The sequence below is a fragment of the Prosopis cineraria genome, unplaced genomic scaffold (genome assembly GCF_029017545.1).
Source record: "Prosopis cineraria cultivar Desert tree isolate PC_DT_omini unplaced genomic scaffold, ASM2901754v1 PC14, whole genome shotgun sequence".
NCBI classification, from domain to species: domain Eukaryota; kingdom Viridiplantae; phylum Streptophyta; class Magnoliopsida; order Fabales; family Fabaceae; genus Prosopis; species Prosopis cineraria.
Window position 1 is genome coordinate 857,571 of NW_026555345.1, and position 22,719 is coordinate 880,289.

General features: G+C 33.9%; 2 protein-coding genes and 1 long non-coding RNA gene across 3 annotated transcripts; 1 reads left to right on the forward strand and 2 right to left on the reverse strand.

The window, feature by feature from the left end:
- Nucleotides 1-352: 352 nt before the first annotated feature.
- LOC129293722 (rac-like GTP-binding protein RAC1) lies at nucleotides 353-4,455 on the reverse strand. The gene is made up of 7 exons (XM_054931810.1): nucleotides 3,386-4,455; nucleotides 2,503-2,590; nucleotides 2,305-2,414; nucleotides 2,164-2,227; nucleotides 1,150-1,214; nucleotides 935-1,000; nucleotides 353-852 (listed from the first exon to the last, which is right to left on the reverse strand). The coding sequence occupies exons 1-6, from the start codon at nucleotides 3,482-3,484 to the stop codon at nucleotides 938-940; spliced, it is 489 nt and encodes a 162-aa protein (XP_054787785.1). The 5' UTR covers nucleotides 3,485-4,455; the 3' UTR covers nucleotides 353-852; nucleotides 935-937.
- Nucleotides 4,456-16,306: 11,851 nt separating this feature from the next.
- LOC129292102 (beta-galactosidase 13-like) lies at nucleotides 16,307-22,357 on the forward strand. The gene is made up of 17 exons (XM_054929623.1): nucleotides 16,307-16,596; nucleotides 16,692-16,787; nucleotides 16,913-17,025; nucleotides 17,159-17,225; nucleotides 17,337-17,429; nucleotides 17,518-17,661; nucleotides 17,759-17,853; nucleotides 19,403-19,508; nucleotides 19,599-19,802; nucleotides 19,893-20,060; nucleotides 20,159-20,337; nucleotides 20,431-20,540; nucleotides 20,632-20,741; nucleotides 20,832-20,939; nucleotides 21,054-21,158; nucleotides 21,345-21,490; nucleotides 21,690-22,357. Exons 1-17 carry the CDS (start codon nucleotides 16,417-16,419, stop codon nucleotides 22,153-22,155), a joined length of 2,490 nt encoding a protein of 829 aa, XP_054785598.1. The 5' UTR covers nucleotides 16,307-16,416; the 3' UTR covers nucleotides 22,156-22,357.
- On the reverse strand, nucleotides 19,244-21,816 carry LOC129292104 (uncharacterized). The gene is made up of 2 exons (XR_008588859.1): nucleotides 21,677-21,816; nucleotides 19,244-21,477 (listed from the first exon to the last, which is right to left on the reverse strand). It is a non-coding gene; the product is annotated as an uncharacterized LOC129292104 (long non-coding RNA).
- Nucleotides 22,358-22,719: the final 362 nt, after the last annotated feature.

The following is a 22,719-nucleotide window of genomic DNA, read 5'->3' on the forward strand; positions in this document are numbered from 1 at the left end:
GGCAAGTCAAGTTTATTTAAGAATCTTTCAGATATCACCAACTCAAAACAGGCAACGTTGAGAATCTAGTAAAGTTGAAACATCATGCCCCACTCCTTCGAAAAATGTCAAGGGCGATGTATATAAAGCTGCTGACAGCTCTCTAGTATACATTCGTGATAGTTCAAATTTTTCATTTCGAATACTGATTAAGGTTTTATTCAACCTGCGTTGCAGTTGTCAAACAACTTTTTTCAAGCTTCAAGTTTTCTTAGCTTTTTGTCATCTGAGAATTTCTGACCTTAGATAATTCAACCTAAGCTTTTGGTTAGAACACTGCAAATATATTTTATAGAATCAACACCAAAGAGAATAACTATAATCAGTCTGCTAAACAGCTCATGACCATAATTACATAATAGTTCAAATCCAAAGTCACGTCTATCGTATATTAGATTACAACATTAGAGTCATGCCCACAAAAGAAATAGCCATAAAATAATCAATACATTAGGGAAGCAACATACTTGTACGTAAAAAGTTGTGCATCCCAAATGTCTTGAAATCATGCCTATACAGATACACAAACAATAACTTGATGTTCTCGAGTCATGAATACAGTCAGTGTTGGAGCCACGGAGCAATTGCTTCCTATAGGTGGAAATAGTATATAGATATATAGATATATAGTATAGTGAAGAGTGAAGACTACCGGTAAATGGCTAGGGTCATGTCATCCTCCAAGAACTAGCATATCAAAAACAGAAGATCTCACAAAATAGAACAGGCCTTTTGCCCCTTTCTTTCCTTTTTCTTCTGCTTTGGGGGCTGGAGAACAACTTCGATGGCTGCATCGAAAACTGCCTTCACATTCTGTATTCACACAAGGGTTGATTGGCATCAATCAGTTTATGATATGCTTTTACTCTTCTAGATGCAAATAACATTTATTTACCATCTAAGTTTTTGAACTGCACTCAACGTAAACGGGAGCACCAATAAGTTTTCTTAGTTCCTCCCCCTTAAAAAAAAAGACAGAGAATCAGACCATTTATCAGTAAGTTTCAGTTTTGGCCTTTCACTTCAGTAAGTTAATATGATGATTGTGAAGAAAGGAAAAAAAAAAAAGGCCAATAGAAAAACAGAATGTATAAAAGCAGCAACAAATACCTGAGCCGTGGTTATGGGCACTGCACCTGGGTGGTTTAGAAGGAACTGCTTATCATCCCGAAGATCTGAAAGACAGATTTAGCTGCCATGATTCATCAAAGCAAACTAACTAACAATTGTCTAACAATGAATCCATCAACTACATAATTTTAGCCCTATATCTAGGAGGCAACTCATTCCTAAAGCAGCTATCTGAAATTATTGACAAAAAAATCGCACTGTAAACAAAATGGAAATTCAGATAATTCATGAATTCAAGAACTTCTGTCAAACACTATCCTAGACCAACGCGCTGAGTTGTGTTATAGGCAGCTACGATTTGTTCCATCTTAATTATCTATGATACTTCAAACATCAAGACTTCTGAAGACTTAAATTCTGTTTACTGAAAAGTAGAAAGGCAATTAAGTTGAAGATGAACCAAGACACTTTCTTGACTCAAATAAAAACATTTGAAGACAAGGCCAATTACTATGCTGCTAGCTATCAACCATTTTTGGTTTAAAAAAAAAAAAAATCAACCATTTATCTTTTAGGCATAAGATAACCTTGGAAGATTGGATAACATTCCCCTTTCCATCTCTACTAAATCAAAAACTTTCTCATTATCATGCAGTTAATGAGAATACCTATCCCCAATAAGCAAAATAAAGAAAAGCACCTATATAGACCAGCATAAAATAAAAATGCTTAAGGTCAAAAAGATAAACACAAGTTCGTAGCAAGGAACTAAATTAGCTGGGGAAAACAGCCGAGAACTTTGGTTCAGTAGTCCTGACTTCATTGTTCTCTCAGCTATATTCTAATACTCAGATGCTATATTGGTAGGTTAGAAAAATACGCTAAGACGGAAAGTTAGCAGTTAAAAAATAATGACATTCTATTAAAGGATTCCTCTAGGTCATAACTTGATGCTTATGAATTATGAGTACGCCCTGGTTTTTCCTGGGCCAGTTAATACTTCTAATAACATACGCAATGCAAGTAAAGGTAATGAAGGAAGAAGATTCTAACCAAGTTTTGTCCCAACTAAAATAATTGGGACACCAGGTGCAAAGTGCCTCAACTCCGGAACCCACTGGAGAAAGAGAGAAGAACCATTAGTACTGAAAAGGAAGGGACAAAACAAATATGAATGAATAAAACTGATCTTACTTTCTTGGCAACATTTTCATAGCTTGCTTTGCTCATAAGAGAGAATGCTAGCAGAACTACATCTGCTTCAGGATAGCTTAAAGGTCTCAATTTATCGTAATCTTCTTGGCCTGTTTCATATCTTAAAAAAAATCAGAATGCTGATAGGACTCTTCAAAAGTAAAAGAAAAATGAGATACAATCGCTAAAAAAAGTTACCAGCAGTATCCCACAACCCCAGATTCACAGTGGTTCCATCCACAACCACAATCGCACTGAAATTGTCGAAGACAACTGGCACACAATCCTGTCACCAATGATTACAAATATATAAAGGATGTTTTGTGTTCCAAATTATCCTCATGCATTAACCAAAGGCAAGTCAAAGAGGACAAAGTGAATGGATTTTAAGATTATGGCATAAATGAAAATAAAGGAGTAAAGTTTTCATGTCATAAATCAAATTCCAATTCATTTTGTTGCCAGAGTTACAGGGCTTCCAGTTCTAAACATTGAGTGCAATGGAGTGAAAAAACTGGTCATACGACAACAATGAAAGAAAGAATCACACCTCAAACAATGATTGCATATAAAAAAAGGAGACATCTAAGAATGGAATTTATGTCAATATATCAATGAATGTAAAATATAAAGTTTATGGCAGTGCGACACATTTCCCAAAGCCCAAACTCAATGCAAGAAAAATCGTGTCAAGTTAGGGATCAAATTTCAACAATTATTTTTACCCTTTCCTCTTTCCACCCAACAAATCAATTACCGATCCAATTCAGCAATCGCCTTCACGAAGATCTTTTGATTAAAAGCAACCCGAAATTGCTTCCTTTGAACAAAGATTTGCATTAACAACTCTAAGTTGAAGGTTCAAGACAACAAGCCGAGGAGACACTACGAACACGAGAAAATAATGGAATAAAGAAAACCATAAGCAAGCCCATTTCTTTTTCTTCGGAAACAGCGAGCCTCATCCTCACAACTTCTCCAGTTCCACAAAACCCAGCAACGAAACAAGTTCAAACGTGAAGAATGTCAATCTTTCTTTATTTTTAATACGTTTACTTAGAGAACAAACCAATGCACTCACCGTAGGGAAAGTATTGTTGGTGTAGGAAATAAGCATGCAAGTCTTGCCAACGGCTCTGTCACCTACAGTGACACACTTTATAAACCTCGAGGCACTCATTGCCGTTCACTTCTTTGTTTGCATCCAAAACTTCTTTGGCCTAATTTTAGCTTCTCCAGCAGAAAATCCCAATTCACACGACAGTCGTGTTGATCACTTTCAGAACTTTGTTGGCAAAGCAGAGGACTGAAAGCCAAAGAAAGGAGAGAACGGAAAGGCGTGAAATATCAAGATGAAGTAAAAGAGAGGAAAATTGAACTTTTGGGTATTGGGGGCTGGGCCTGGAGAGCCAGCTATTGCCAGCTATAGTTTACGATGCAAAGCTACCTCGATACCACAATCTCGCGCCCTAATTCCACCATTTCACTTGTACCCACCAACCGCTCTCATTTTCAAGTTTCACTCTTCCCACTTTTTATGAAAGTAAGTTAGTAAATGTTCTTAAAAGAAAAATATGTTTGTACGTACAAGACTTGCCTATGCAGGCAATTGCAGTTAAAAATAGTTGAAAGCTAGAAAACAAGAGGCAACTCTGCATATTTAATGGAGGAAATGGGTGGGTGGCTTCGAGGGAGATGTTGAACGGACTCAAGAGTTCCATTTGTCCATTGTTGACTCATGAAAGTGGGCACAGTATATATTCCTCAACAAATGGAGGAAGATAAGATATCAAGAATCTATCGCCTTTCACAAATGATGGGAATTTGAAAGTTGTTTCCCATTTCACTCCGCTTTCAAGTTTTCCAAAGCCCAAAGCCTTTTTTTGTTCCCACTTCTAATTCAAATCATTAGACATTATACACCACTCGAATACCACCGTCACCACCCCTTACTTATTTGCTCAACTGACCATTTGATTGAATTAACATAATTAAGTAGTTACAAAATCTGGAATCATCGTTGATGCTGAAAACACCATATCCTACTCAGATCCTTTTTTAAAATAATCAAGTTGAAAAGTAAATTTATAACGGGATTGATTTAACACTCCGAAGTGATTCATGTAAAATAGTAAAATCCAATTGCAGCATGGGACCATGTTGGCATAAAAACAACCGTAAAGGCGAGAGCTGCTTTTGAGCATCCTAGTAAGATCCTGTGAGGCGCACCTTCCAGTCTCTTTGTCCAATCAAATCTTTATATGTATGTATAAAAGTAGTAGTTAAAGTTACATAAGTTTGAACATAGCGATTTAAAGATCTTTGCAATATTAGAAGTTCGAGCTCACTAGAAAAATAAATAAATAAATCACAAGTAGAGGAAAACATCCTTAATATCTCATGTGAGATATTAAGGAATCCTTAATATCTTACACCAGATATTAAGGATGAATTTATCTTTCTTTGTTGGCAAGTCAAGTTTATTTAAGAATCTTTCAGATATCACCAACTCAAAACAGGTAACGTTGAGAATCTAGTAAAGTTGAAGAAACATCATGCCCCATTCCTTCAAAAAATGTCAAGGGCGATGTATATAAAGCTGCTAACAGCTCTCTAGTATACATTCTCGATAGTTCAGATTTCTCATTTCAAATACTAGTTAAGGTTTTATTCAACCCGCGTTGCACTTGTCAAACAACTTGTTTCAAGCTTCAAGTTTTCTCAGCTTTTTGTCATCTGAGAATTTCTGATGTTAGATAATTCAACCTAAGCTTTTGGTTAGAACATTGCAAATATATTTTATAGAATCAACACCAAAGAGAATAACTACAATCAGTCATATAATATTTTTAAAAAGAAAATTAGTCATATAATAAACTAACTCAACAAAATTTAGAAATAAATTAACCACCGTTCCATGACATGTGGCGATAAATTAAGGTGAGGGGTAGAGTAGTTCCATATTGAAATTAAGATATTTTTAATTTTTTAAGGGAAAAGTTTTGTTAAGTTGTCTTGCAGACATTTGCTTAGTCAATTTTGATGAACATAGGTAGGACCCAATGTGGTGCCAATCTCCTGACGGCTCAATATTGTCAATGATAAATTGCTCGACCCTAACTTCTTCATCACCCTCCTCATTAAAAATTGTTGAAATTGTGGAGATTACATTAACAAATGGCTAAAATCATGGAGATGATTAAAATACAATTTTGGAAAAGCTGTGGTTACAACTTAAAAAATCTGAAACCAATGAAATGTGTATGAAAAGGGAAGAGAGGCATGCTTGATGGAAGAAAGTCAGCGCATGGAGGATGGTGATAATGTAATTTGTATGAAAGTGATATGTGACAAAGAAATGAATGCTTCTCATTACAGTTATGTGACAACTGCAAAAACACTGGACCACTATTTGCCTTAATGGCAAAGCCAAACTTACGCAAAAATCTATTTAATTTTTATGGTTGCAGAATTGGCTTTTTCAATTGTGTAAGTATATTAAAAGGATAAGTCCTACATTATTCATATGAGAAGAGCTCCTAATATATATATATATATATATATATAAAGAAATGAAAGTAAGTTAGTAAATGGGCTTAAAAGAAAAATATGTTTGTACCTATAAAACTTGCCTATGTAAGCCAATTGTAGTTAAAAATAGTTGATTTGTGCCCTGCATGCATGTGAGAGTTAGAGAGGTTTAGTTCTTTTTATTGCAATTATTTTTGCAAAAATAAGTATTAATTTATTTCAAAATTGGTTATCTTAAAATATTGGTGTTTGACTAATTGAATTTTAAATTTGAAGAGTTTTAGAAACGATGGTTAGCTCAATTGTCTTTAAATGAGTTTAATTTCTCTTTAACCATTAAATGGTTTTTATTTTGCCAACATTCAATAGCCAAGGCTTTATAGGGTTTGATTTTTTGAAACAGGTGAATTAGCATGAGCAAATGGCTGCCCAACATTCATCTGGGTCTATGCCTCTATATATCGAAGTGTATGGCATTCACAGTATCTAGTTCTTGAGCTTTTGAGTCAGTTCTTTCCTCCTCCTCTATGCTGTTATGATTGCCTACGTGTATTATTATGCTAGTTTCTATTGTTTTATATCCCTGTTAATTTTTGCAGGATGAGTTTGTTTAATATTAGGGAGCTGCTATAGGATCAATATAGTATGACAAAATAGCTCTTAAAGACAGTGTCCTTAGCATGACTTAGATTTAAAATCTACCCACTAATAGCAACAATCTTAAGAGCTATTATGGCATCGAACATTGACAATGTCGTTCCCCAAGGCGATGCTAATGGTTCTAGTGGAGGAGATGCATTTATCGTTGCTTTGTTCCTTTTTCAAAATCATTCCTAGACATCTCTAAGTTAGAGATGGTCGATGTTAAAAATTTCAAACATTAGCAAGAATGAATTTTCACAAGCTTGATTTGCATGATATAACTACTGTTCTTACTTAAGCCAAACCCTCTGTTGATGCTAACCAAGCTCATTGAAATGATTGGACACATGCAAACAAGGCATGCCACTACACTATCATTAGCAATTTATTTAATGATTAGTTTGATATCTACTGTGTCTATAAGAAAGCTAGTAAAATATGGGAGTTGCTAGTGACAAAGTATACTATTAAGGATGCTAGCAAGCAAAAATTTATGATTGGAAATTTTTATATATGGGAGATGACCGAGGACAAAGATGTGAAGGAGTAGAAAAACAAATATCACAACCTATTATAGGAGCTTCATGTTGAGAACATCAATTCACTAGATGAGTTTGTTGCTGGGATCCTTATTAAAAAAATACTAGAATCATGGAACAACTACAAGTAAGAGTAGTTGTCTTTAACTGACCTGATACTCATATGATTATTGAAGACACCAATCGAAAGGCTATTCATTCAATTAGAAGCAAACAGATGACATCCAAAGTTAATCTAGTAAAGATAAAGCCTATCAACAAGAGGTGTGGCTCTAAAAATAAAGATAAGAAAAGGAATAAAAAATCTAATTCTTCTAACCCCTCTTGCAAGAAAAAAAGGAGATTGTTTTGTTTGTTGAAAGACAAGTCATTGTGCAACCCAATACAAAAAGAAAGGGAATCATGATAATCCTCTTACGCTTAATGCGAATTTGGTTCTATGAGATGATAACATTAATAATGACATCATTGTTATAGTAGTGTCTCAAGCTTTCTTAATTTCTAAAGAAATGGGTGGTCGACTTTTAGGCCACCAAGCATATATATGCTAATCAGGAGATGTTTACCTCCTATGATCTTGTAAAGGAAGGAGAAGACTTTGTTTACCTTGTTAATTCCTGAACTATCAAAGTTTAAGGGAAAGGAAAAGTGGTCCAAAAGCTCACATCTAGAAAGACTTTGGCTTTGAACGATGTTTTGCATATACATGAAGTTAGAGCAAACTTGATTTCAGTGGCTCTATTGGAAAAGGTTAGGGTTAAAGTCTCATTTGAATATGATAAGATTATAATGATAAAGAATAACGTGTTTATGGGAAAAGAGTATTGTAATCAAGGACTATTTATCTTAAATATTGATAAAATGAATAATAATGCATCTTATAAGTATATGCATGTCTTTATGATTGATTCTTTTTTTCTTGTGACATGCTAGATTAGGTCATGTTAATAAAGTTTATATAAAAAGAATGTGAAGACTTGGCCTAATTTCTAAAATTAGAAATGATGTTTTTAGCAAATGTAAAGTGTGTGTAGAAACTAAACAAAGTTAAAAAGAAAACCTCAATTTTTCTGTTCAAAGAGAAACGAAGGTGTTCTCCTTAGTACACATTAATTTGGGTGATTTGAAACAAACCATGGCCAGAGAGAGTAAAAGATATTACATTACTTTTATTGATAATTTTTCAAGATATACTAAAATGTAAGCATTAAGAAATAAAGACAAGGCTTTTGAATTTTTTTTGGGCATAAGGCAAAAGTTGAAAATCAGTTAAATAAAAAGATTAAGAGAGTTAAGTCAGATAGAGGAGGAGAATTTATTTTATTAAATATTTTTTGTGAAAAAGAAGGAATTATTCATGAGGTGACTCCTCCATATTCACCAAAATCCAATGGTGTTGTAAAAAGGACAAATAGAACTTTAAAAGAAATGATAAATGCTTTGCTTATGAGTTCTTCTATACTTGATAATTTGTAAGGTGAAGCAATTTTATCTGCTTGTTTTTTACAAATTAGGATGCCTTATAGGAAAATAAGGAAGACACCTTGTGAATTATAGAAAGATTTTATTGCTTGATTCTAAAAAAAAAAGGAAGTTTAGTTCTAAAACTTCTACTTACATGTTTATTGGTTATGCTAAATAAAGTGTCAGTTTATCATTTTTTTAGTTTTAAAAAGTGATGTTTTAGATTAAAACATGATTGTTGAGACAAAAGATGTTCAATGTTTTGAGTATATTTTTCTATTGCAAATTGAATGTGTCCCTAAAGTAATTGGAAGTTCTTCTTTTGAACAAAATTCACATTTGGTTTTAAGGACAAGTAAAAAAAAAGAGAAGAAACAAATGTGGGGATGATTGTTATACTTATTTGGTGCACAATGAACCATTGAACTTTTATGAAACTATTTGTTCTCTCAATATTCATGTTTAGAAAGAAGCAATTGATATTAAATTGATTCCTTAAGGAAAAAGTAAACTTAAGTTTTGGCATATTCGCCTTAAGAAGCAAAAGCTATTGGATGTAAATGAATTTTTAAGAAAAAAAATTCTAGATGGTTTGATTAATAAATACAAAGCAAGGCTTGTGGCCAAAAGTTTTACACAAAAGAAAAATATTAATTATTTTGATACATTTTCTCTTGTGATAAAAATTTCTTTCATAAGAATATTTATTGCTTTGTCTTTGATTTACAAGCTCTTTGTTCACTAAATGAATGTTAAAACAACATTTTTTAAAGGTGATTTAGAAAAAAAAATTTATATGGTATAGCTTAAGAGATGTGTGGTTCTTGAGTAAGAAAATAAAATTTATAAACTTGTCAAATCTTTGTATAGATTAAAACCAGCGCCTAAATAATGGATGAAAAACTTGATCAAGTTTTGACAAGTGGTAGTTTTTCTACTATTGAAATAGAAAGATGTGTTTATACAAAACTTATAAATAATCATTGTGTGATTATTTGTTTATATGTGGATGACATGCTGATTTTTGACTCTAGTATGACTATTGTAAATGAGACTAAATTTTTTTTTCTATCAAATTTTGATATGAGAGATATGGGTGAAGCCAAAGTGATTATGGGTGTAAAGATCATAAGGAACGCTGGTGGGATTTTATTATCACAAGAATACTATGTTGAAATTTTTTTGAAAAACTTTAGACATTTTGAAGATGCTCCTATGAATACTTATAATGATTCGAGTGTGCAATTAAAAAAGTACAAAGGTGATCTAATTGCTCAATCTAAGTATGCACAAATTATCGGGAGTCTGTTGCATTTGATAAATTTTATCAAACCTAATAAAGCTTATAGTATAGGCAAATTGATCAAATATACCTATTGTCCAAGCGATACATATTGAAAGACTTTGGTAAGAGTTTTGAAATATTTAAGAGGTACTATAAATTATGGTATATTCTATAGTGAATTACCTACAATGTTAGAAGGATATAGTAATGCTAACTAAATCTTGGATTTAAAAGAGACAAAATTCATTAGTGGTTATATATTCACTTTTAATGGTGATACAATAACCTAAAAGTCTACAAAATAGACAATTATTATAAAATCCTTGAGGGATTTTAAATTTATTGCCATGGAGTTGGTTGGAACTAAGGCTAAATAGTTGAAAATTTTCTTAATGAATATCCCTATAGATGAAAAGCCCACACCATCAGTGTATTTACATTATGACAACTAGTTTATGATCGCAATGATTAAAAATAAGACCTTTAATGGCGAGAGCAAACATATTCGATTGAAACATAATGTAATAAGGCAACTATTCAAAAATAGAATTATCTCAATCGATTATGTGATATCAAAGTTAAATCTAGTGCATTCATTAACTTAACTCCTGGGGAAGAAATTGATTATAGAAACGTCAAAAGGATTGAGACTTAAACCTATTTGAAATTAATGGTAATGACAACCCAACCTTTCTGATTGAAGATTCTATAAAGAAGGCTTAATGGGTAAAAACAAGTCACTTGTTAGTTTTTTTAGCACTAGATTTTTTATCACTTCTTATGACTTTAGAAAGTGCTAAAATGCATTGATTGGAGATTGTGCGAAAGTTCTTAATGTCTTTCATAATCCTTATGAATGGTGTATTTGTTATAGATATACTCGATGAAAATACCAATGCGAATGTGGATTAAGGTCACTTCTATGAAATCATGGCAAAATATCTAAAGCATTTGTTAAGACCAAGCATGCACAAGGTCGATAACGTGCAAAATCGTCTTTAACAGTGCAAATTACAGGGGTATAACCCAACTAATAAGGCCCATAGTATATGCCAAAAATTTGTTGGTTCATAGAAACATGGTTTCATTGACATTTATATGTACTAAGTTTTATTAATTTAGGACTGGTTCATAGAAACATAGTTTTACCATATTCAAAATGGTTATATTCTATATGAATAACTCAGATGATAATGTTCCTTTTAACGCATGTAGAGGATTGTTGTAGTTATTGTATGAGTGTGTCAAAAGGAGAAGTTTCTGTAACACCCTCAAATTTACAAATCGATTTTTCGCAAATTATTAATTCAACAAATCATTTTTTTTTCATTGAACCCTTATCATACCCTTATCATGGTAAAAAAATTTCTACCATGATACATCCAAGACAATATACCACAGGTCTTAAAATATCTCAAAAAGCAATTAGAACCATGAGGGACAGACATGATCCTCATAGCATGTTATTCAAATTAGGTCATGAATCAAAAGGGACAGACATAATCCTCTTGGACATATAAATGCATTTAATAAAAAGGATTAGAGTTTACATGCTCCATGGACAAGATATGTCCTAAGTTGGCACAAGATACATTGTATAATCCAAAATAAGAGGCAACGTAAAAGATGGTGTCTCATACACCATAATTACACCTCTAGTGCTTTCTCGGCCGGATTCGCTCCTGTAAAAATATTAACCACGGGGAATGAGACTTAAAAGTCCCAGTAACCAAAAATTAATATGTAATGATGCATGCGGATGTAACTAATTATGCGATTGCTAAGTGGGCACACAAAACATTTAACCGAACAATATTTTCAAACAAACCGAACAAGTATTTAATTGCATGACTGCACCTTATATCCTCCTTTCACCATGCTCGGACGCCAAATCACCCGGCCAAAGGTGAGTTGGACCAAGCGACACGCCACTCATTGGGTCCAATGAGGGCTTACCACGTGATAATAATTAACCGAACAGAAATTCCCATTAACACCATACATTAAAATACCCTGACAAGTCATACATCATTCAAATATCCAAACAGGAATATATCCGAACAATAATATCTCATCGTGATAAACAAAGATAAATTTTTAACCCACTTGACAATAATTTCAAACAAGTATATACAGTATTTATTTTTAATAATTCATAATTTTTCCAAACAACAAAACAACACATAACCATTCACAAACACACTCATCACAATACATTAATAATGGTTACCTTGTGTCTTGAATAACAAGTTCCCCTTCACAACTCCTTTTTCACCACTATCTTTGTCAATATAATCTACATAATTATTTCACAATACTATATATTAATTTTACATTAAAATAAATAACTCTAATTTAAAGAATTAGAAAGTCTTAGATCTATAATCCATATTAATACTAATTTAAGATTTATGCCTCATTTAACTTCCCAAATTCTTTTTCTAAAATTCTCGTACCCTAATAAACTATTTTTTTTTATCCTCAAATCACTTCTAGTATCACAATTTCATCCTTCTATATTCTAAAAATTCGTCCAAAAATAAATTAAAAAATTTTAAAATTATTCTGAAGCCTCAAATCACCTTTCTATAACCTCAAAAATACCTATTCATACTTAAATAAATATTTAATAATCATAGGTTTATCCCTACATCTCAGATTCCACATAAATTCAACCATATAGATCTAGATTTTAACTTAAAAATTCTTAAATATGAGTTTCAACCTCAAGAAAATATTCTATAATATTTATTATATCCCTAAGAGTTTTAACCTATATTTTTAATCCATCATATCATCAGATTAACTATCCTATAGAAAAAAAATCCTAATCAGAATATTTACTCTATCCTATAAAATAATCATATCACTAGAAAGCTAATGTTATTTAGAAAATAACTATAAAATTAATTTTGTAATTAAATAAATTTTTAAATGCTAATCTAAACAGGAAAGTTAGAACATACCTGAAGAAAAAGAAAATAATCCCCCCTTGCGAGAAAAACGCCGAGCAACGTGAGAGGAAGAGAGAAAAATAATATAAAAATGGGATTGTGGTCCCAAAATTATATTAAAAAAAACTATAGGTTCGAATTTAATTATTCAAATCTTTGGGCTAAAAGTTGCAATTTCCTCTAAATTGCATCTTAGCCTCTCATGCTTCCTAATGCACACACCCCCTCCTTTTTATACATGAAGGCACCTCTTCTCTTCCCTCATCTAACCAATGTGGGACTTAGAAACAACAACCTTCTACCCCCTCTTTTTTTTTTTCCTTCTACCTTCTCTTTTTTTTAACACACAATAAAAAATTATTTATGTATTATATCTTAACTAAATATTGCTTATGTGATTTTAAATTTAAATTTTTAAATTTATAATTAAATACCTAACCATAATATTATTTCTAAATAACCTCAAATAATATAAATTCCTATTGTTATCATTTTTTTTCTCAAAACCTAAATTCCACAATTTCTTTATTATATAAAAATCAGGATGTTACAGTTTCACATTACCTACATAAGAAGAGCTCCTAGTGTATATATGTTAATAAATGAAAGTGGGTTAGTAAATGAGCTTGGAGGAAAAGTAGGCCCGCACACGAGACAGGTCTACACAAGGCAATCATTGTTGAAAACAACTAATTTGCCCTCCCCTGGTAAGTTAGAGATGCACCGAAATTATTTTTCAAAAATAATTATTAATTTTGTTTTAATATTGCTTATCTGAAATGATTGTTTAAATTTCAAATTTGAAGAGTTTTAGAAATGGTGATTAATTTAATTGTCCTTAAATGGGTTTAATTGCTTTTTATCCATTAAACAGTTTTTGTTTTGCCAACGTTTAGTAACCGAGGTTTTGTGGGCTTTGATTTTCTAAAATTGGTGAATTAACAAGAGTAAATGGCTGCCTAGTATTCATTTGGGTCTGTGCCTATTTACATCGGAGTGTGAAGTTTTCCCAGTGCTCAGCTCTGAGCTTTCGAGTCACTTCTTTACTCCTTCTCTATGTTATTGTGGTTGCTTGAGTGTATTATGCTACCAGTCTCTATTGTTTTGTGCTCCTATTAATTTTTATAGGACAAGTCTATTTAATATTGGACAGCTACCATGTAATTGATATAGTGTGACGAAATAACTTTTAAGGACAATATACTTAGCACAACTCAAACTTAAACTCTACTCATTGATTGCAACATTTTTCGAAAGCTTCATCATGTTAATATATATCTTAGGATAGTAGAGCTAGAAGTACCATTTATCAACAATAAAAATTAATTTTTCTTTACATTTTGGACACAAATATAGTACATATCTCCCAACTAACATCTTGAATTAGTACACTCATGCAGTATATTCATGATACCTCAAACTGTTGTTGACATGTTCACCTGCTCAAACATTTTACATTTACATCCACAAATTTTTCAATCTATTGGTTAATTTTATGACTTTTTTTGGGTGGTGGAACTATCTGTCTGATTTTGATTATTATTGGCAAAGGAAGTATGTATCATCGCGGCTCGAAATGAGTGGAAGTTGCAGACGCAAGCTGTATCATATATATTACAGAAATTGAAGTCACTGGCATTGAAAAGAAGAATCACACTAAAATATTTCAAAACCATAGATTATTACATTAAACCAATAAAAATTTTTAATAAAATATTTGATCTCGCGGCATCTAAAAGTCCTAGGTTAGGGCTAATAGGACAAATTTAACAGCTTAATAAACATATCAGCCACAACAGCCCAACACAGAAAATTTAATATAGCAGAAGACCAATCCATGTGCAAGCATGAGCCTGCACAAGGTTTTTAACCCTCTAGTCTCTAGATTCCACCTACTGAAACTTTCTTTATTACCTTCTCCTTCAATGTCTTTGGAAAACTCCAAACCAAAACAAACAAATCTCTACATTAATTATATGGAGATGTGATCCGATTCGACATGATTCAGTATACCAACATAACAGAAGTCTCTAAACTCATCTTTATAGGGTCAGGCTGATATTTATCAAATTTTTTCCACCCCTGCCTTCACCTAACAACAACAACCAAGGATTGTAATGACAAAATAAGAAAAAAAAAATTACAATCATGACTTAAAAAAGTTTTTATTGTGAAAACTTCGAAAGTGGCGTAGACTTACAAATTCTTTAATATATGATATAACTTTTCATTAATCAAAAGTTTTCTCTTTCAAACTTAGTGCCAACGCTCGCCAATGCTTTGCACATTATTTCATTTCCTTTGGGCGTAAAGTTCTGTATTGGGCTGTTGTCTGCTTCTTCTATATGTAAGAGTATTTGAGCTAAATATAATTCCTTGATTAAAATACTCTTTTACATTAAATATATTATGGGGGTGATTTCTCTCTTATCTACAGGGTAATGTATAAAGAAAAGCAGTTCAAAGAAATCCAAGTAAGCATGACAAGGACAGTCATCCAGGTCATTGAATGAACCACAGAGAATGTTATTGCACTCTGCAGCACTGAAACCTTGCACAACCCCCTCTTCTTAATGCCTATGTTTAATTACCTTGAGGTGGTTGTTTCACCCATTTCTTATGCCAAGGAAATGCATGCTTGAAATTCAAGGTGGCAACACTATTCATAGAGAATTCAGAATTACGCGTGTATATAAGATAAGGTACTCACACACACACACGCACGAAAATGTTGTATGCGTGTACACGCACATCCATAAGTATCACAAACTCGCATATATGGATCCCAGCTTATTTTTATGAACCCAAAAGCACTTGTGCTCACACCAGCTGATCACTGTTTTATAAACAACAGCAACGTGTAAATATTTCAAATGACTCAAAACAGAGCAGGGAGAGAAAAAAATTTTGGCTACTTCAGGAGAAAGGATTGACATTGGCCTTAGCCTCTTTGAGAAAAAGGACGACGACACTAATTTAATTAAACTCATATTTTGATGGCCAAATAGAACTAATTGAATCTATCGCTTTTCTTCTCCTCGAAACACACTGCATATTATCGCATTAGACCTCGGGCTTTGTTCCTTGAGGTCAGTGAGCTCTCCCATACCATATAGATGCATATTATAGTAATCAGCTGACAATTATTTAACATTTCTTTTACATTCATTTTGACAGCTCTCTATATTTTTTAAAAATTGTGTTAACATATGATTGGATCAAGATACCCAAGAGTTTGACTCAGAAGATATTTATAAATTTATAAATGAGGATAGCAGATAATATGAAGGAATCATCGTTGATTTCCATTAAGGGATATGGATTTGACTGTGAAATAGAGACTGAAATAGGAAGGTCATCAGGCTCCAACAATCCCACGTCCGTTTGCATCATTCTTGTTCTTGTTCCACGTCGTGGCAAGCCATGAATGGCCGAGAACACAGAGGAACGAATAGAGAGACACTCGTGTCAAAGTAACCACGACCACTATCCAAACCGAACAAAATGGAAGAGCCGAGTTTTGCTCCCAGACTCTCGATTGCTTCTTTGTCTCTAGATCTCTATTTAACTGCCTTCCCTTGCGTCTGGAAAATTAGCTTCCGGACACCTCTCAACATTACAGTAGGAGGATACTCTCGGGGCTCAAAAACCTTTCAAAAAAACCCAGCTTGGGTTTCTTCCTTTGGAAAGGATAAGCATGGCGATTCCTAGAAATCGCCTGCTCTTAACTGCACTCCTTTCCATCGTCGTCTCATTCGCCGTTGCTCACGATCAAGTGCAGAAGGAAGTCATATATGATGGAAGGTCTCTGATCATCAATGGAAGACACGAGCTTCTTTTCTCTGGTTCTGTCCATTACACTCGAAGTCCTCCCGAGGTACGTAGGTATACGTTAACGATGCAACAATATTATGAATCAAAGACTTTTCTCGACGGATGGAGATGTAATGGCTGTTCATGAATGGGTTTCAGATGTGGCCAGACATTCTTGATAAGGCAAGACACGGAGGTTTAAACGTGATTCAGACTTACGTGTTTTGGAACGTTCATGAGCCAAAGAAAGGCAAGGTAAAACCATGTTATGCATTTTTTTTTTTTAACTGTAACCAGACGCAGCAAACCCGGCTCCTACACGGTTATTGTTGATGATCCATGTTCGCTCTGTGAATTGAATTCCTCCATTAATTACGCAGTGGAACTTTGAAGGAAACTATGATTTGGTGAAGTTTCTGAAGCTCGTTCAACAGAAAGGAATGTACGCAACTCTTAGGCTCGGACCGTTCATCCAGGCAGAATGGAATCATGGGTATGACTTGACCAGATTAATTCCTCACACACACGCACGCACAGACTGACAGACATCCTCTGTCCTATTTATTTTCCCTCTCCGCCATAATGCACTACTGATTTCTACAACGTAACGTCCAAAAATATATCAGAGGACTTCCATATTGGCTAAGAGAGGTACCGGACATCATATTCCGCACGGAAAATGACCCCTTCAAGGTAACATCTTCCGCGTTCTTCATGACTCTCAACTTTCAAGCCCATGATATTTTTTTATTGAGAAGATAATGTTACAGCGTGTGTTGAGGCTAAAATGCGTCATATTTGCAGTTCCACATGGAAAAATACGTGTCAACGGTGATAGATAAAATGAATGCTGAGAAGATGTTTGCCTCCCAAGGAGGTCCCATCATCTTGGCACAGGTTCCTATTCCTCCAAACTAGTTTTCCATATGATTATAATTCATGAAAAACAATTATGAAGTTATAAACGTTTCACGCCGTTGCGCAGATTGAAAATGAATACAATCACGTCCAAGCAACTTTTAAAGCCCAGGGAGATAATTATGTTCAGTGGGCTGCAAATATGGCGGTGTCGAAGAATGTCGGAGTTCCATGGATCATGTGTAAGCAAACCGATGCTCCTGATCCGGTGGTGAGTTTTTGACACCTTCAATATGTATATGTATATTTCTTCCCATGAGATATTCCCCCTGCTTTCTGAGATTTTGCATGCATGTTCTGTTTTACAGATCAATGCATGCAATGGAAGGCAATGTGGGGATACTTTTTCTGGCCCCAACAAACCATACAAGCCCTCCCTATGGACCGAAAACTGGACTGGCCAGTGAGTATATACTTGCACAGCTTAATCGTTGTTACTTCTTCCAAACCACAATACAAGCCAGCTTTCTAAAAGCACCTCTTAATCCAAAATATAAAACATTATTTAAATTATTTTTTTTATCATTTATATCTAAGGATGGGAACAAGCCAGGCTCTTAATAAAGGCTTACAACCTAGCCTACTTCTAACCTAACTTAACCTACTTACTAAATAGATTTAAGCTAGACTCATGTCTTTAATTAAGCCTATTTAATTAAATAGGTCAAACTTATGTTTTCCAATGTTTAGCTTATGAGCCTAACAGGCTAGCCTATTTATATATATATATACTCCTTTTATTTAAAAATGTAAGACATTTTTAACAAAATCTCACCTTAATAAAGTAGTTATCTACTTTCAAACTAACCCTATCTTTTCATATTTATCCCTATTAAACACTCTACAATAAATATAAAATCATTCATTAATAGGGATACTTTTTGAAAAAAAAAAGCAATAATTACACCTTAAAAGACTAAAAATGCCTTATATTTTTTAATATCCAACTCTTCTAAAAATGCCTTACATTTTTAAATGAAGAGAGTATATATTATGTATTATATCACAAATATATCAGTTTTGCTATATGATTTTTAATCAATTTATTCTTTACTACTTCTAATTATATTTTAATCATATTTGACTTATATATTAATTTTAATATTGTCACTTTATTGTTATATTATATTATAGTTAGTAAATCCTTTCAATTTTTATATATTATAATTGATAAATTAAGTTATATATGGTATATTATAATAACCCAAAAGTATATTTAAGACATTTAAAACTAAAATGTAAATCTATTTAAAATACTTTACTTTTAAATAGGCTTTTAAATAGACTTGCAAGTTAGACCAAGTTTTAAATAGACTCAAACTTGAGTCAAAAAAAAAATCTTATACAAACTTCATGTTAGACTTAGGCCTCTAATTTATTATACAGGCTTAAGCATATTTGGTCAAAGTCTAACTTGACTCATCCTATTTTCACCCCTATTTCTATCCTTGCTTTTTTTATATTTCATCTCTTTAAAATTTAAATGCTCCATATTTAAATACCATGCAAATGTTACTAAAACATTTCCATGGCATAAATATAAAGATGTAAACATTTTTTAAAAAAATAAAATTTCAACTACTCCCTTCGTTTAAAAATATAAAACATTTTTAATCAAATCTCACCCTACAATAAAGTAATTACCTACTTTTAAATTAACCCTATTTTTTTATGTTTACCCCTATTAAACACTCTATAATAAATATAAAATCATTATCAATAGAGATATTTTTTTAAAAAATAATAATTACAACTCAAAAGACTAAAAATGCCTTATATTTTTCAACATCCAATTCTTAAAAAATATCTTATATTTTTTAACGAAGGAGTAACATTTTTCATAAAATGTAAATGAGTTATCAATAACACATATTGTGGTCCAGAGTAGTAATTAGCAATGATAGTTCAAACTAAGCGCTAAGCACGTGTTTGTTGGTAAATTGCTATTACAGATATAGAGTTTTCGGAGACCCACCATCACAGAGAAATGCAGAAGATCTTGCCTTTTCAGTTGCTCGCTTTTTCGCTAAGAACGGATCATTGGTCAACTACTATATGGTAATGATCCTATCCACAATAAGCAATCCTCCCTTAGATCTAAACCAACGGGAAAACCATAGCTTCTAACTTGATTGCAAACTCTCGTAGTACTATGGTGGAACAAACTTCGGTAGAACCAGCTCTGCTTTCGCTACAACCCGCTATTACGATGAAGCTCCGCTTGATGAATACGGTCTGCAAAGAGAACCAAAATGGGGTCACCTCAGGGACCTTCACAGGGCCCTGAACCTTTGCAAGAAGGCTCTGCTTGGGGCTACGCCTAGTGTCACCATGCTGAGCCAATCCATTGAGGTAATTAAGCATCTCATATATCAGATGGTTGTTATTGTAATTGTTGACATTTGGCAAATTTTAAAGGAAATGTTTGTCCATGTTTTGCAGACTAGGGTCTTTGAGAAGCCAGAAAGTGGCCTTTGTGCTGCTTTCTTAACTAACAACCACACGCAGAAAGGAGCAACCGTAAACTTCAGAGGCCAGAGCTACTTGTTGCCGCCGCACTCCATTAGCATCCTCCCTGATTGCAAGACTGTGGTCTATAACACTCAAATGGTAATGTATATGTCCCTCACATAACAAGATATACTTGCTGGAGAAAAAATTCACATTCTGGAGCTGAGGCTGAAGCTCTAACTTATTCTCTTTAACAGGTTGTCTCACAACATAATTCAAGGAACTTCGAGAGATCACAGATTCCAAACAGCAATAAGTGGGAGGTGTTTACAGAAGCCATTCCAACTACCCAGGACGTACCAGCCAATCAGAGTTTTCCTCTAGAACTCTACAGTTTACTTAAGGACGCCACTGACTATGCATGGTACACCACTAGGTGAGTTTCTTTCTCCCACCTTACAAATTTCCAATCATCTGGGGTACATGCATATGAAAGTGGTACCTGAAACTTGTGAAAATATTATTGTAGCATCGTGTTAAGTCCAGCAGACATCCCAAAGAAGAATGGAGTATCCCCTGTTCTTCGTATCATTAGTCTTGGCCATTCATTGGTTGCATATGTCAATGGAGAATACCTAGGTAAGCATACAAAAATGACAGGGTAAAGTGGCAACTGCTGTTTTAAGTGAAAGAATGGATTTTAATATAAAGGCATTTTAATGGTTTTAAGGAACCGCTCATGGCAGCCATGAGGAAAAATCTTTCGTATTTGAGCAAAGTGCAAAATTTCAAGTTGGGGTCAACCACATAGCTATCTTGGCTAGTACTGTTGGACTCCCAGTAAGAAGCACGACTTCATCTTTCCTCCCAATTAGAAACACTTTTTAATGAGGACATTATACAACTTTTATATCCCTTTTCCTTATTCAGGACAGTGGTGCATACATGGAGCACAGGTATGCTGGACCCAAGTCTATAACCATCCTTGGTCTAAACACCGGAACCGTTGATCTGACCATCAACGGATGGGGTCATCAGGTGAAATATGGAGAAACGTAGTAGGTTGACAAAGTAAAAACTGTACCACAACACACGCACAAACACATTCAAGTATTCAACGCATGTAACAGCTTACGCGGGGTCACATTGCAGGTTGGTCTCACAGGTGAGAAACTTGGGCTCTTCACCGAGGACGGATCAAAACAGGAACAATGGAAACCCGTCAATGGACGTCAACCAGCCCTCTCTTGGTACAAGGTACTATAAGCTTCGAAAAATATGCGGAATCATCAAGTCAAGCCATTAGACTTACCAGTTCTAATCTTTGCACTAATCATATATATATATATATATAATGATTTGTTTCGTTTTCAAAAATATTCAAACAATCAGCTACGAATGTTTTGGAATCAGCCAACTATGCATTCTGTAATCATTTTGCAGAGACATTTTGATGCCCCAGAAGGAAGAGATCCTGTTGCCATTCGAATGAATGGCATGGAGAAGGGCATGATTTGGATAAACGGTAAAAGCATTGGTCGCTATTGGATGAGCTACCTCTCTCCTCTAGGACAGCCTAGTCAATCAGAGTAAGTATATTATTCGGATATTGGACAACAGACGATAAAATATGTATAATCCAAATACCAAACACTTAACAAGCATAAATTTAATCCCTCTTCTTGATAGGTAAAATTTCATGACTTCGTTTTGGAAGTATCCAGATTTGATCGATCAAAATCGAAAAGAAAACGATATTCAAGTCCATTATTAACCTTTCATTGTCAGGTACCACAACCCAAGAGCTTGGCTGAAAGACAAAGACAATTTGGTGGTCGTGTTGGAGGAGGCGCCTGCAACACCAGAGGAGATCGAGGTCCTGACCGTGGACAGAGACACAATCTGCAGTCACATCACAGATAATCACCCTCCCAGTGTCAAATCCTGGGGGAACAAGAACAGTCAATTCCCATCCATAGCGGAGAAGGCGATCCCGGGAGCTGCACTGAAATGCCCGAACCAGAAGAGGATTGTAAGTGTAGATTTCGCGAGCTTTGGAAACCCTAGGGGTTTCTGCGGCGGCTACACTGTGGGTAATTGCAGTCTGCGGGCAACGAAGCAGATTGTGGAGCAGCAATGCCTGGGGAAAACGAGCTGTTCGGTTCCAATGGATCCCAAGGTATTGTTAAAGAATGGCGATGCTTGCCCTGGTGTGAGGAAGACTCTTGCTATCCAAGTGAAGTGTTCCCTTTAGAAACTTACAAGATCGACGAGGAAGATGAGTTTGACCGAGAAACAATGTTTGGGGCTGGAATGGCCAAAAACGAAGTCCAGAAGCTCAAAATTCTTCAGTTTTGTGGCAAATGATTCCTCATTTTTAGCAGTGTCATTGGCCTTTTTTTTTTCTCACATTCATTTAGACAATGATTTTTTTTTTTTTTTGGGGGGGGGGGGTGTTGTTCAAATACATGGGACAAAAATAATCAAATTTAAAATATTAATAATACTGAACAATATTAATTCTTTCTACTTGTCATCGATAATCTTTTAAGCTATCCGATCACGTGGACGGGATTATTATTCTCAACCTAGAAAATATTGGAAATAAAATGTTCAGCATTATTAAGTTCAATTAATTAGAGGATTATTAAATTCAGATAAAAATGACTCATAGAATACCAACTTTTATAATAAGCTAGGCTCCCCTCACAATTCACCATTCTTATAATTTGAATAAATAATGATGTAAGAGTCATTTTTATCATTGAACTGTACACAAAAGATCATAAATACTTATAAATTCAATTATGAATTAATT

Bases quoted from the DNA above. Each gene is read 5' to 3' on its own strand.
- LOC129293722 (XM_054931810.1), bottom strand. From the start codon at position 3,484: ATGAGTGCCTCGAGGTTTATAAAGTGTGTCACTGTAGGTGACAGAGCC. The intron at 2,228-2,304 runs GTAAGATCAGTT...CTCTTTCTCCAG, and splicing joins ATGAAAATGTTGCCAAGAAA to TGGGTTCCGGAGTTGAGGCA. The intron at 1,215-2,163 runs GTTAGAATCTTC...TCTGTCTTTCAG, and splicing joins TTTAGTTGGGACAAAACTTG to ATCTTCGGGATGATAAGCAG.
- LOC129292102 (XM_054929623.1), top strand. From the start codon at position 16,417: ATGGCGATTCCTAGAAATCGCCTGCTCTTAACTGCACTCCTTTCCATC. The intron at 17,226-17,336 runs GTAACATCTTCC...TCATATTTGCAG, and splicing joins CGGAAAATGACCCCTTCAAG to TTCCACATGGAAAAATACGT. The intron at 21,159-21,344 runs GTACTATAAGCT...ATCATTTTGCAG, and splicing joins CAGCCCTCTCTTGGTACAAG to AGACATTTTGATGCCCCAGA.